Source organism: Syngnathoides biaculeatus, chromosome 19 (assembly GCF_019802595.1).
Source record: "Syngnathoides biaculeatus isolate LvHL_M chromosome 19, ASM1980259v1, whole genome shotgun sequence".
Lineage (NCBI taxonomy): Eukaryota > Metazoa > Chordata > Actinopteri > Syngnathiformes > Syngnathidae > Syngnathoides > Syngnathoides biaculeatus.
In genome coordinates, this window is record NC_084658.1 from 12,445,524 (window position 1) to 12,461,567 (window position 16,044).

Here is a 16,044-nt window from a genome sequence, read left to right on the forward strand (position 1 = left end):
AAGCCCAGCTGCACTGAGGGAGGTAGATAAGGTTGGGGGGTGCCTTTCGTTGGCTGGCTGTCAAACCAGTAGCCTGATTGCGAGTGAGATGTGCTACCTGTCATGCCCGCACAACAATCCTGTCACTGCAAATCTCCTAGAGGACGTTTGAACCTCTATCGGAATCACTGTACTAGTCAGGCATATCAGAGGTGATTTAGATGACTGTATGACAGACCGGCGCACCCCGGAGTGCTCAGCACGTTCGTTCACAGAGGCTTGACCACCCGTGAGCGACGACAGTAGTACCTTGAAGTCGAAATTGCCCTGTAGACTTAATTCCATCCGGCATTTAAAGATTAACTCATCGTTCCCTCGGGTTTTTGTTGGTCTTGTACTAGAAGGGTGGATGGTGGGGGAAAAAAAGAAAAATGTCTACCAAATGTTACTGACGTGAGCAGGCGCACATTTTTAGCAGAAAATACTTTGCCAGTGTCCAGCTGGTTTTTGTCTAGCATTAGCGATCAAATACTGACGCGATAGAGGCTAATTGAAACTAGCATGACAGTAATCATAAACGGTCAAACAACTGCGACTTTAAAACACACAGAGTGGCAACATTTACCAAATGAGCATATGACAATACTCCCACAAGTATATTCTCTCTCCTCTGAAGGAACAATGACAATTACTGGAGCTTCCTGTCTTTAATTAGGCCGCACTCACATGCGGTGCGGCTAAGTGATGCCTGGCATGTTGCTGCACAACATCTTACTGATCCCAGCTCTCACTATTTGACCACAATACCTCCCACCCCTCACCAATATTAGTGACAGAATTCGTCTTTGCATTCATGAGCCCAAATGGCTGAACTTTGAGGTGAAGATGTAATGAGCTCTTTCAATTGTGCCTTTGTTTCCACGAGGACTCTCTTACGAGCCCCTGCTTTCCTCTGTGTTTGCACGGTAGCTGCACTGTTTGGGCGAAGCCGCTTGGCAAATGATGCTGTTGGCCGCCAGCCGACGTCACCCGCGTCAATGTGTTTATCGCCCTTGTGTACCCAGATACAGCAGTGCAGGAGAACAGCGGGAGGGAGATCAGTGCTGGTTCTGTAGTTCCTAATAATTGCGCTCACATTTAAGAGAGGCTTGCCCAAGGGGTCGTAGCGTAGAGCCAGATGTTCGTTGAATCAAATAGTTGTAGTGATTTGATGTAAAATTACAGATACTAAGAAAATCAGAATCTTTACCAGCCATTCGGAATATAAAGTATGAAAAACTGACCATAACACCTTCGGCCCTCCTGTGTGAAATTTGCGTGTTCTCCTCTTCCTTGCATGGATTTTCTTGAGTACCTCTGCCGACATAGCATAAACATACATGCTTGGTTCATTGCAGACTCTAAATGTAAATGTGAGAATGAATGAGTGGTGTTCAATTTGTACCTTCAATTAACTGCCGACCTGTAAAGGGTGTACTGCGCCTCTCTCTCAAATTTACCTGCGGAAGGTTCGAGTTCACACATGATCTGAATGAAGACCTTTTTTTAAAAACTGAAGATATGCATTATGGAAGATGAATGAAAGAACTTTATTGGTGGTCACATATTTACAGTACTGAATCGAAAAACATGTGACAAGGCTCAAAATATACTACTCGCTTTTGGATTTAAATATACTGTACAGAATGGCGAGGTGGGGAAAATGTATTTTGCGGTGGCCATCAGTGACATCGTTGATTGGATCAACACAATAAGAATAAAATGCTAATTATCGTCTGATACCGGTCAAGCCGATCACATCGGTGTAAAATGTAATAGAAATTGGACAAATACATGGGGAGTTTCTGCCATTATTGTGGCCACCAGTCCGGAATGTACTCCGCCAGTCAGCTGAGCTAGGCCTGAGCTCACCTGCCACATTTAATGGGGACAAGCGCTATACAGTAGACAACTGATGAATGGATTGATGGTGCGCACCATTTATGTGATAACCCGTGCAGAGTGCACTCTGGCTTACTGGCAACCCTAATGATGACAAGTGGGACAGAAAATAGATGGCTAAAACTCAAGAGCGATGTTTATTGCGTTGCAGATGTCAAATAAGATCCAGGTGATTATTTATGTTTGGGTCTACCAGAATTGCCAGTGTGCAGGCTCCCAATACGATGATGCAGGTTTGCAGAGGGTTTTTGAGGGAATGGTGATCTTGGAAGGTATTTAATCGATAGTTCCACATGCCTGCTTCCGGTCACTAAAGTGGGGGAAAAAAACCTTCTTCATCTCTTACAAAATAACCCTGGAAAAAATATATTTCTAATACTGTCATTAATGATTCAGAGGGGCTCTAGAGTTTCTCACACTGACATTCACACCCTGGCCTTTTACTTAACGGCCTGTTCCCAACGGTATGAATAACATTCTCACTCTAATGAGTATAAGCGGTGTAGAAAATGGATAGATGGATGGATAATTAAACAGCTCACGCTAATTTTGTTTGCCGTCAGAATAAGAGCGATAGGAGCATAGGCGTTTGAAGGCCTTCAATAAGGAGTCAATTAGTACTTCGTAATCCTCTCAGCAGCTGACAAATGGGCACTTGCACAAACGCCTCAAACAAGGAATTCCATCGCTAATGAAGGCCATTCGTAGAATGTTTAGACGGCGTGCGGTTCATCATTTTCAAAACACAAAACACGGAGTAAAATTCTAATTTGATGCTCTGAAGTGAGTGTTTTGTTCACCCTGGCCTGTTCATCTAAGGCCAAAAAAAAAATTGGTTAAGGTTGGAGCTGAACAAGATATATTAATACTTGTCATATTAAAATAATTTTGCAAGGGCCGAAAGCAAATTTAGTACATGTAGGTGAGTGAGTCAGGACAAAGTGAAGGATAACAGGCATTACTGAGCTTGTTCAACACAATCGGGGATATGATAATAGTCAAGATTGCTGTCAAGAGCTAATATTACATATTGCAAGAAAGTACTGCATTTGGAATTTTAGTGGTTCGTATCTGACTTATAGGATATACGGTATTTCTTGTCAATGCCCCGTACACAAATGCCCAGTACAGTCAGGGTCCTTCCAGAGCAGGGTCTATTTTGCCCCAATAGTATTAGTAATAGTAACAGGACGAGTAGAGCTGTACTTGGACTTAGTTTAGGTTCATCGGGATTATCCATACCTGTTTAACCGTACTGGTAAGGTATATACTCTTAAAGAAAGAACTGGTGATAATAAGAACTAAATGACTTGTTGGAGTTAATCCGAGTCAATGCCCCATTGACAATCACCCTGTAATAGACTGAAGACCAGTCCTGTCATGGTGTTTCGACATTAGAGTCTCTAGTTACCACTTTCCTGCAGTGGTCTGTTCATTTCCTGATGACAGACTCATCTTGGATAAAATTGTTTGAAGACCAATCCAGGCAGTATGTCGTTTGTCTTCTTCCACAAGTCATTTGGTACGGACTCCACTGCCCAAAAAATATTGGTGAATGGAACTGGTAAGACCCCAAGAATTTCTCAAAATGAGAATTATGGGAGTCACTGGAGACTTCATGGAAGTGGGTACTGAGCCTGCATTGAATTTTAATGACAGCGAGCCCAGTTATTCATACCAAATAGTTGCAGTTGATGGAGATGCCACGCGCGGCCAAGCTTGCAGACTTGCCAAATTAAAGCTCTACCAAGCCAGACCGCAGATGTGATCTATGAAGCATTAAAATGATGTGAGCCTTCTGACTCACTACTACCACACCCCGGCCTTCAACGATATGAGCCAGCACAAAGAAACACCATAAACTCGTGCAAACACTAATCGGGTATGCTTGCGTCTGAACCTCTCCTGTTACCTGCGTGGAAAAAAAAAAAACAAGCATGAAACCCAGACGTCTCCGTGAGAAAGCTGTGGTTGCACCTTGCAGCCTAGCATAACTGAAAGAGACTCTTTGTTCTAAGACGGAAACCGCAACACCGGGCGGAAAAAGAAAAAAAAAAAAAAAGATTTGTTTTTGGTTTACTTTGGCCATCTGTAACCTGTCTGGACTTGTGTTGTTAAGGTTGTTTCATTCTGTGGTAAACAGGATGAAAGCAAGCTGCCAAAGTTTCGCTCTTTACAGCTACAGCCCACTTTGAGGAGACACATGATCAAGTTTGCGCAACGTTACATGCAAACTCAAAAAAAAAAACCCGACCTTTCCAATCCTTTGTCGGCCTCTGGGATTCATCCTTTATCCGCCCTTCCCTGTCAGCCTTTCATCCACAAGGGTCAAATGATGAACAGACTCAGCCTCGCAGATTTTCAATCTTCATAACTCATCTGCAGGCTGGAGTCACACAACGTTGGTCTTGCGTTCTTTTGCAAACACATTAAATGACAGATGACAATGTTCACGGCTAAATTCCCCAGGGCGACACAGGATCCATGAATCTGAGCCGTTTCTTTCTGTGGCACACGGCCCGGCAGATTGACACATTCTTGAGAAATGTTCTCAAGTTAAAGCAGCGAGCATGAGCGTGGTCGTCACAGGCTGAATTAAAGACACTGAGATTGCCACGAGACACACTACAGACTATTTCTCTGCATACTTGCAAACGTTACAGTTTAAAGTACATCCAGTCAATCATACTGGCAGCTAGCATCTCTTACCCAATGAGGGCGTATTGATCCAGGCGCCTCCATTGTGATTGAAGCCAATGAGGTCAAATAAGATGCTTTTCTATGAGCTGAGAACGGTCCAGCTATCCGTTTTCTATCGGGTGTGTCGTCATTTGGGTTGCTGATAAGCTAAGATGAAGCCTATCCCAACTAGCTTTGGTTGAGAGCTGGAGTACACCCTGGACTGGTCACCAGCAAGGGCAAGAGGAGAGAAGCGATTGAAAAGAAACAGGGAGTCCTGGGTTTCTGACGGTTTCAAGGTTACCAAAGGCCCAGGGGGGGGGAGAATACGTCGTCACAAGGCACATACAAGTACCGCCATACTTACTGTTTTTCATTTGGTTGTTATATATTTATGGCCTAGTTACTAGCTAATCCAGATACACTGTAACATTCTACTACCTGAAGGAAATCCCAGGCCTGGTCTTCCCTAGAACTTCCTACCAGAGAGACATGAGCAGGTTACATTTATTTGTAGGAGATTCCCTTGACAGGGTCCTTGAATGAAGGACTAGTACTCCTTTTGCCCCATTTTTTTCACCGCACAGTACCGACTCATCGCAACACAATTGACGTGGTGGTATTCATAGTCGCTGATTGGCCGCGCAGTTTGGTCATTGCAAAGTAGAAATTACAATAATGAAGACTGATGTGCCTCTGCTTAACGCTGCAGTATTGTACGCTACAGTCGGCGCTCTGCAGCAGCAGTCCATTTTCTTGTGCCTCCCAATGTCCTGAAATACCCGGTGATCAGTCTTCAGCAACCAAGAAGTCTAGTCGCCTCCATTTCACTTTTTGCACAATAAATAATATATAATCGTTCTTTGTTTGTTTGTGGCTGACAAATTAAAGTGCTCTGAGAGTTACATTTTAGACTAACCCAACAGTCATTTACTAGATCTAGCTCGATAATGCTTTTTTTTTTTTTACCAAGTTTACGTCACTTTTTATTACACATAGCATTTAAGACTGTTTGACCACAAACGACTCTCAGAGGGTTTCAGAGTTGGCACGCTGAAGCAACATACGTGGTGTAGCTGGGATTGGATGCCTGTAACTTTGCATTTCTAGCACCCGTCCTTTTTTGTCTTTGGGTAAACAAAATCAAAAACAGGGCAACCAAAGGCTGTGGACGTCTGGCAGAAACCTGCTCGAGCATCTTAAATAAGAGGCAATGATGCGAAACCCAGATGGAGTGATCTCACGCTCGATACTCGGTCGACCTGTCGCGGATGCACCGAGCCAAGTATTTTATGTCTAATGGGAACGAGGGGAAGAAGGCTGGGATTTTGCAAATGGCTTGCAGACGTTAAAAAGTGAGTCGTGGCAGGCTGACTTTAGGGCCAGCATGAGGAGATGTGTTCCTAATTGGGAAAATCAACTCTTTCAATTAATCTGGATGATATTTGTGTTTTTAATAATGTTGGTGTGGCAATACTAATGATACTCAAGTGAGTTTAAGGACCACATAACAATTTTAAGTGTACAAATAATGACCAATTAAGAATATTCTGAGTCTTCTTCTGTGACAGCACCTGCTTCAAGAAGCAGGATGCATTCTGGACTGGTCGCCAGTCAATCAGAGGGCACAGGACAAACTTGAAGTAGAATTTTAAAATAACCAATCGTGCATGTTTTTTGGAATGTCTGAAGAAAACAGGAGTACGTGGATAAAAACCCACGCAAGCGCAGGCAGAAAGTGCAAACTCGCATTTTCGAACCCCGATTTGGATCAAAGACGTTCCGAGCAATTCTGTTTAGGAAATGATGAGGATACACGTTGTAGCTCAAAGCATATCTTAATGTGGAAATAATCCTCCTCCTCCATACTAAGCCTAAAGAAGCTGCTCAATGAAGGAGAACCAAGAACTACATGCCTTGTTGCCATGAAACAGAGGCATGCTGAAAGAAGATAACGCACCCTGCTGGATCACCGAGATCCCCCACTCCCCTCATTCAAACTTCATATCCTGAACCCGGCAGGAGGGGGGCCACTCGGGTCCGTCCACAAAGCAAGTTGTCAGCCCCAAAGTTTATGGCATGCCGCTGCATGCCTGTGCGGCGGGTTTGTGTGAAAGTTCACCATTTCTATATGATTGCTTTCACTGCTGAGTTAAGCGAGGGATAGCTCTACGTAGGCGCAGCGCCTCGGTTGGATTGGCACAGTTCTTTGGATTTTTTTTTTATTTAATTAGTCCGGATTTAAGATAAACCTATTAGGAAGATTAACCATCCTCTTGTTATCTTCTTAACAGGGTTATATTCAGCATACATTCAATTAAAAATGACCTCCGACTGAGGTTACAATTTAACTTTCAACGGGCCTCATTCGGTACACTTGCACGATGTCATGACAGCCCACTTGAAATTATATTCATTTGACATGAAAATTGGCAGTCGTGTTAGTCATATATAGGCACCCAAACTAGAAAAAATTGTTTGACCTGGTCATTTGCTGTGTTTTTTTTTTTTTTTTTTTTTTTTTGGGGGGGGGGCGTCTCTTAACTAAAATTCAAGCCCAGAGCCAATTTCCCTTGGCAGCATATTTATGAGGCATATCTATCAGGAGTAAGACTCATAAAGTCTGAAAAACCCATGCTTGTAAAAACCCAGGAAGTGTGAAGTAGCCATTTTAGGGTCATTTCGAAGGGCCTGCAAATGAAAATTAAGCCCCTGAAGCCAATTTCCCTAAGCAGCCTGATTTTTAACAGTAGGCCCACAAAAAATTCGGAAAAACTGGTGTCTGAAATGGCAATTTCATGGTCATTATGGCAATTTCCTGGAGTCGTTGAAAGAAAGAACAGACCCATAAGTCAGTTTACTTTAATAACATAACTTTTAAACCTTTTTAACCCTAACCCTAACCCTGGCTAATTGGCTACGAACAAAAAATTCTCCAACCCATGTTTGTATATACACAAAGTCTTCCATTTGTGCTTGAAGCAGCCATGTTAGCTTCATTGTGACCATTTCCAAGGGACCTTTAAAGAAAATTCTTCCTCATATGCCAGTTTCTCTTACAAATATATTTAATAGGAATGTCTGTCACTCGGGAATGGTTGGGATCTTGCTTGGTTGGTTGGTTGGTTGGTTAGCTGGCACTCTTGTGGACTCACAATATAACATAGACACTGGTACTTAAAAGTACAGGCGTAAATCTATAATTTTCTGCTACTTAAATATAAAGTTTGAATACTTTTGCCACCTCTGCTGGTTAGTAGGAGGCACATGATAATTCGGGGAAGTATCATTAAATGTGTAGTTTGCTATAAGCAGTTTGTGTGTGATTTGTGTGCACCCCGGTTTAGTGAGCTTTATCGTTTCTCCAAAATTTGACTACTGTTCTTCTCTTTAGCCAATGGCGAAATATGTTGCGGTGCGGCAGTCTGCTGGCAAGGTGGGCGCTTTCCAATCATTTGTGGGGGGAAAAAACGAGAAGATGTTTATCAGTGGCGGAAATTGCTTGTCATCTCTCACTGAACTCTTATCCATCACAAGCCTCCCTGCTTGCGACCTTTTCAAGCAAGCCCTTGAAAGTGGACTGCAGCGCCGAGCACATCCCGCAACCGCAAGGGGGATGAGGATCTGGCGGGCCCACATGAAAAGACAATGATGCAAACTTGAAGAGGAGCTTAACTGCGCTGCGTTTCATTAACTACTGGCCTCTTGGCTCTTTGTTTCGGGCCCCTATTGAACCCCAGCGCGCCACTCCTGAGCTCTAAAGCCGCCCCCGTCTGAGCTTCTTTCCACAGCGGCCCGAGTGGGCGTGGAAGGGAGAGTCGAGCTTCCAGGGCGTGACTAATGCGCCGGCCTGGTGTTGCTGTTCCATGCTGGTGCGGGTGACAACCCGTCTTGTGGGGTTGTATGGCGAGGCCAGTCGTGGCCGTCGTGCAGGGCAGCACAATAAACCGCCCCCCTCCCAATTTCTGTCCATGCATTCCCCGCCCCCCACCCTCAAAGTACCCAGCCCCCAGTGATGCATTCACGTCAGACCCTTTCAACAGATCATTCAGACCGGCAATAAAGAAGCACACTATGGCTGTGTGTATTTTTAAAAGTGCACTACCGACTAAAAGTTAAGGCTTCCCGGTGAAATTCCAAAAAACATGCTAGCAGGATATTTTACTTGACCTTTTTGAAACTTTTTCATCCACTTCCACTCTTTCAGTTCTTTCTGCACAACTTGCCTCATCATAATATCGCTCTTTAATTTCCAAGGACTTCTCATACCTTTACGTGACTCTTCCAGTAAAGTTTTGCATGCCGAACAAAGGAAGTTCACAACCGGTATTTGAGCCATGATTGGAACAATAAATGTCCCTGGTTCGATTAGAATTGGTATTAAAATCTCCATCCCGCTGTTGACATTTTAACATGATAAAACCAAGACAACACCTTAAAATGGATCAACAGTTCCTCACTATTGCGTGGTTTTCAAGAGGAAGAGGCCACCAAGCTTAGTGTCGACAGCCAGTTGCAACAGATACTGTGTACAGAGAGACTGGAAAAGTCACAAAAGGCATAGAACTCTCTGGAACGTATTAATCTCTCACTGATCAAACACCTGGTGTAATTTTTATTTCCATTCGTTCCTCTTTAGACAACAGATGAGAAAATAAATGTACATTTTTGCGATAACTGATATTTCGGTATACAGTAGTCCCTTGAGATCAGAGTGACTAAACTTCTGAGTTTTTCGAGATATGAGTCATCACTCAGATGGTTTTCCATCCATCCATCCATCCATCCATTTTCTTAGCTGCTTATCCTCACAAGCGTCTCTGGGAGTACTAGAGCCTATCCAGCTGTCAACGGACATGAGGCAGGGTACACGCTAAACTGGTTGCCAGCCAATCTCAGGAGACATGGAGACAAACAGCCACACTCACTATCACATCTAGGGGGCAATTTAGAGTGTCCAATTTAATATTTTATTTAATTTTTTTAGCTTTGACTCGCGAGCAGTAATTTGCTATTTTTCATATTAAAATCACGACGGGCGTTCGGCTCAAAGGCATTTCGAGACGGCCCCAAGCTCTTACAGTCACTTGGGACTGGTTAGTGGTCGCCCAATGCATGGTTATAGCATGGGAGCATATCTCATCCTCTCAAACATCTCAGGAACGTGACGCTCGAGTGTATCCGGGTGCAATCCACACACCGCCGCAATCTTAGCACATTAACAGCCTTGAGCAAAGGCATTTAAAGAAAACCACATCGTTACACCGGCCACTCGCTCTCGTACGCACGGCACCGCCGCTCTCACGGTCGTTGCACACGCTGCCGCATTCCAAGCCCGAGAGGAACACCTCTTTTTTTTCCAAATGGGGGTCCAAATTTTCTTGGAAATCACTCCCAATTTTGTGTGCCACTCCTGAGAATCACAACTTTCCCAAAAAAAAAAAAAAAAAAAAAGAACTATATTAGCAGGATGTTGTGTAATTTCACCCAGATGTTTCCACAGAGAGGTACCGTTTGACACAACGTATTTTTTTTCCCATGGTACGCTAGTTAACTGCATGTCGGAATTGTGTTGGGTAACTTCTGAGATGAAGAAAGTTTATTAAAGGGGAAGTCCACTGGTTTGCATGAACAGTGTATCCAATAGGTCATGTAATAAGTACTCTATTTTGACAATCTCATGTTAAATCTTCTCTCATTTCATAGTGTTTTGGGCGAGATTTTTATCGACAATTACGAATTTTCAGGGGCCCTGCCATTTTCGCGAGTCACGTGACCTACGTGCGCGGATGTGACGTGTTACGTACTGTTCTAAACGCTCGATTACATAGGACACCTTTATGCCCACCGCTGATTTCTCGGATTTATCCTCATCTGATGAAGAAATAGCAGTATCGGTTGATCGGGAAGACAAAGGAATACTTCCACACACAGCCGTGAGCGACTCGGTTGATCGGAAAGACGGAGGAATACTTCCAAACACAGCTTCGGGGCTCGGTGGAGCCGTGAGCTCGCTCCCTGAGCCGTGGGAGCGAGCTCCCGGGCTCAGCCGCTCCGTTGATCTGGAAGACGGAGGAATTGAGCTACCACTCAAGGCTGTGTATGGAAGTATTCCTCCGTCTTCCTGATCAACCGATACTGCTATTTCTTCATCAAATGTGGATAAATCAGAGAAATCATCGCTGGGCAAAAATGGTGTCCCATGTAATTGAGCCTTTGTCACATCCGCGCACGTAGGTCATGTGATTCGCGAACATGCCAATGCCCCTGAAAATTCGTAATTGTTGATAAAAATCTCATCAAAACAGTATTAAATGAGAGAGGATTTAGCATCACATTGTCAAAATAGGGTACATATTACATGACACATTGGATACATTTTGAATGCAAACCAGTGGATTTACCCTGTAGGTTCCTATAAAGTGGGGGTGGGGCACCTCATGCTAGGGACAAAGTGCGTCCGTGGGGATTATTTTTGCCACGCCCAAGAAATTGGGAAAACTGCAATAGTCAAAAGAAAGGTTAATGATATCTCTCCACAACTGAATATGATATAGTTCTCAGTCTTTCCAGCAATTATTGGAATTTTTAACAGGGTCGTTTAGCGAGAAGACAGATCTTTAAGCCCTGCTCCAGTCTAGGAGTGAGGAAGCACCTCGGCCAGATATCTAAAAATATTGTCCTACATAACAAAGAAGGACAAGTCACAGAAAAAGAAAAACTGCAGTCGAGAGTTCTTTTGGGTAAATCAGTCCTCCTGCAAGGACGCTCAAATGCGGTCCGCATGCAGCCTGACTCAACTGTCAAACCACGCTGGCGCATAAATACAACACACGTGCCACCCGATAGCATCTCTCCCAGAAGAAGCGAGGGGTGGGCTGGATGGGGGGGCTTCTCGCACACTGCTTTAATTTACAGTCACTGTCAGCAGCTGAACGTATTCACCGAACCGCTGTCTGGTGAAAATGCACTGGCAGCAATAAATGCTCCAGGAGGGAGGGGGCCGGGGTTGGTGGGGTTGGTGGGGGGGTGACGAGGCTGTCATGTCTGCAGCGTGCTGATGTTGGAATGACGACTTTTCTCCAAGGACTACAACTGACGTGACCTCCCTGTCTCGTACGGCGGGAGGTGCATTCGTATACCGCAGAATTATTACGTTCCTGAAAAGGATCCTGAGACGTATTAGTGCGCTTTCAAGTGAAAACCAAAAGCTAAGCAGAGCTGCAGTGTTGTTTGATCCACAATGTGTTGCAGTTAAAAAAAGAATACATTTGTTAAAAGGCCCTAAAACAGAACAACCATCTTTATGAGTCCTCAAGGAAGAACTTAATCTGACTTTTGGAGCAAGAATCGGAGTACACCACGGACAGGTCGGCAATAATAATCCATAATTACATCGAAAGCCACGGACAATTCCCGAGCCGTCAAGCGTGCCTGTTTTTAGAGCATTCGAATCCGGATCCTGGTGACTGCGAGGCAGACGCGCCGACAATTAGAGCCCTCGTGCTGTGCCACAAATACTCATAATACATAAGAATGATCACGTTTTCATGGATTTAGTACAATCCCTCGCTGTAAACCAATTAAATGCTCAGTGCTTGCTCAGGGTGATTCTAACGTTATGAATGTAACAGCCATGTATATATATTTTTTTTCCACAATAACATCTTACTTGTATGATTAAGCTTCAGCTCCAAAATTTTTATATTTTTGAACATCTAAGCACTCCAAAAAGAGGTGTTAATACACTCAAATATGGTCTGTAAAATCTTTGTCGTAGCTTGTAAAAACAATTAGCATATTTTGTAGTTATGACAGCGTCTTTTTCCCACTCCGACATGTGATTTTCAAGACAACAGAGTGCAGCATAGAGCAAATATTGGACTAAAGTGTACAGTAACTAAGCAAGTGTGCACGTGAACGCGGACGGTCGCCGTGGCATTTTATCGTTTCCTCACCGGTCCGGGCTCCGGCGTCGTGCACGCACTGCACAAGCAAGACAAGTCCGAGCAGCAGCAGGTCCAGTCTCCTGTCCAGCGCCATGTCCAAAAGATATCCGCGAGGTGCTCGTCTCCCGAGCTCCCCCCACCCCTTGTTATCCGCCGCTGCACTCCCTCCGAGGCAGGGGAACCCCGCAACTCTCCTTCGTCTTCCCGGAGGAAATTAAAACAAAAAAAAAGGGGGGGTGTGGACCTGCTTTGTCCTCCTCGTGGAGGTGCTTTATTCTCCCACGCAATTGCGGCTCCAAAGTGTAGAACAACAACAAAAAAAAGAATAGCAGGGAAATATTCAAATGTTGACAAAAGGGAAAAGTTGAACACCTCTCTCTCTCTGCAGCTCGCGGCGTGCTTCGACGTGTGCGCGCGCGCACGTCTGCGAGGTCCAATGTTGCGCTCCTGAAGAAAAAGAAAGTGCGCGCGTGACGTCACCGCCCCCTCGCCACCAACGAGATGCTCGGGAAACGAACCGTTCGCGGTTTTCGCAAAACTAGCTAACTGCAGTAAAGAAATGACAAATTTAAGGAGACTAAAAAAAAAAAAAAAAAAAAGCTCATAAAATGATCTATCTATCTATCTATCGATCGATCGATCCCTAAGTACTAGTGGTAACTTACAAATATGTTCACTGTATATTCTTGCTAACTAGCCCACTACTACGGCGAAGTGACAAATGAAGGAGCGTCAACAAATATCTCCATGCACTTGTTTACCTAGCTAACTTCTGTAATTCATTATAATTAATAAACTTGTAAAAAATGTCAAAATGTCTTCACAAAATAATACGCTATTTAGTAACATTCTGCTAATAGCATATTGCAAGCTAGCTAACTTTGTCTAGATAACTAACGATATGCAATAGTATGAACATTTTGTCACACACAAATGCTGATTTCATTTATTAAAAAAAATGATTAGGTGGTGATTAAACTTCCTGGGGTCTAGTACATCCCAAAAATGGATTTTCTGAATGAGATTGATTAATTAGCAAGATAGCTATCAAATTAGCTCAGCTAGTGGGGAAGAAGGGGAAGGTTAAAGCAAAAATTATTTAAAAAAAAAAAGTTAAAATGAAAAATTATTTATATATATATATATATATATATTTTTATATTCTCGTCACCCTAAAAGTTGTGGTCAGCTTTCAGCAATTACAACAAACAGTACAGTGTTGACATCATGACATCACCAGCATGTGTGTTTTCCTCTCTGGCGGCCAGGCCAGACATTGGGATGGGTGGGAGGTGTTTTTTTTTTTTTTTTTTTTTTTTCCTCCCCCCCCTTGCTATGGCGTTCCCTTTGCTGGCCACGCAGGGAGGAGAACTTCACAATAAAGGCGCATTTCCCTGCGGGAATACCGGACCGGGAGCAGTCAGGGAAAAGCTGAGAAAATGAAGCAGCGCTTCTATAAATCACTCAGCTGCCAGCATCAAATATTAACACTTGAAAGGGCCTTAAAATATCATCATTCATGTGTGACTTACCGCGAAAAAAATTTCACCTTCAACTGAAAAAGCTGGAAAAATATAGATTCGCATTTTTGGTTCATTCTTTAAACAAGTCGAGCTACTTTAGCCTGAATAAATACATAAATATAAATTAAATTTTTCCATTACATTTGTTGCATTCACACACAGTCCAGAAAAATTAAACGTTTATCCATATTATTCACGTTAGGGTTTTAAAAAAAGTTTTTAAATGCATATGTTATATTTTAAAGTACTAAAGAGCTCAAAAAGGGATGAAAAAAGAAAATCGTGACACTCGAGATTTTGCACTGTCATGACTGGGCTGAGTAAAGTTTTACGGGGTATTTGCAGACTGAGCTTCGCAAGTCTTAAGAGGTTTTTCCCATCGTATGCTTTCCTCCATAAAATCTCGTGGCTCGATTTGCTCAGCACCCACCTCGTGGCAAAAAAATGTATCGGCGCCCGCAACAATCACGCCAACGCGTGTGATGTATTTGCCGGATACGAGCAGCTTGTCACTCTCGGGAAGGCTTCTTTCGTCTTTCTTCCAATCGGTTTCATCTGAGCACTCCCATCTTGTCCAATCACGGTCAATTCATCATCTTCCATTGAAGCAATCAGAGCCCAGGGTGCACTTGAGCTCATTTAGCTTTGAGCACACCCGTACAAGGTCATCTGCCCGCCATATTTACATTCATGCCAACTCACCAAAGTGAATTAATTTTTTTTTTTACACCATCGGCTGTGCTATCGGTCCGGCTTTCATCCGATACGTATGTTTTTCAAAATAAATATTAAAATAATTACAATTATGATACTAAAATGACAATTCATAAAATAGAAGTGAAAAGTCAAATGTCCATATCTTTAAATGACTGCATATGAATTTATCCATCCATTTTCTATACCACTTATCTACAGGATGTCCCCAAACAAGTGTATACACATTTAAAAAAAAATTGTAAACTTGATATTAGAATTTAAATCATTTTTAACATGTAAAATAATTTGCAAATATCATTATTTATACTGTGTATACATCTTTTCAGGACACCCTCTATATTTAGTAATAATAATAAGTCTCAAGCTCTTTAAAAAAAGGTCCACATAAAGAAATTACAAATGCTCCAAATCAAGATTTTACCTAAATAAAATAAGAAAAGGGAACGATAAAATATAACATTAAAAATTATCCATCCATCCATTTTTTTCACCGCTTATCCTCACGAGGGTCGCGTGGAGTGCTGGGGGCCTTTCCCAGCTGTCTACGGGCAGGAGGTGGGGTACACCCTGAACTGGTTGCCAGCCAATCGCAGGGCACAAAGAGAGAAACAGCCACACTCACAAGCACACCTACGGGCAATTTAGAGTGTCCAATTAATGTTGCATGTTTTTGCGATGTGGGAGGAAACCGGAGTGCCCGGAGGAAACCCACACAGGCACGGGGAGAACATGCAAACTCCACACAGGCGGGTCTGCGGTTGAACCCGGGACCTCAGATCCCAAAAATATGCAACATTAATTGCCTAAATTGCCCTTTGGTGTGATTGTGAGTGGGAACCAGTTCAGGGTGTACCCCGCCTCCTGCCCGTTAACAGCTGGGATAGGCTCCAGCACTCCCCGTGACCCTTGTGAGGATAAGCAGTGAGGAAAATGGATGGATGGCTAACCAACAGTCAAGCAAAAGTGCGCCTTTAAAGTTTTCAGCGAGATAAAGTGAGTTACGCTTTTATTCCGTGACAACTCGCAAAGTAAATCTTCCAGCGGACAGTTGAGGAAGGTGCCACATTTGGTGTAATTGGTTGCACAAGGGACACAATCCTTCCCACTTGGGAGGGAGCTGAGCCCACCAACAACACAAAAACAATATTCACAAAGAGCTTGCGCTAGCCCGACGTGCCATTCAACGGCGTGAATGCCGAAGCCACCAGAGACACACAAAAACAAAGCAAAAACAATAACGGCCTCATAATCTCTGC

The 16,044-nt window shown here is 43.4% G+C and overlaps 1 protein-coding gene across 1 annotated transcript in view; it reads right to left on the reverse strand.

Annotated features, from left to right (window-relative positions):
• plxdc2b (plexin domain containing 2b) overlaps positions 1-12,984 on the reverse strand; it is a 59,522-nt gene extending 46,538 nt beyond the window's left edge. The window contains exon 1 of the mRNA XM_061804557.1: positions 12,558-12,984. Within this exon, the coding sequence (XP_061660541.1) occupies positions 12,558-12,642 (85 nt within the window). The 5' untranslated portion in view covers positions 12,643-12,984. The remainder of the gene's footprint in view (positions 1-12,557) is intronic.
• Positions 12,985-16,044: the final 3,060 nt, after the last annotated feature.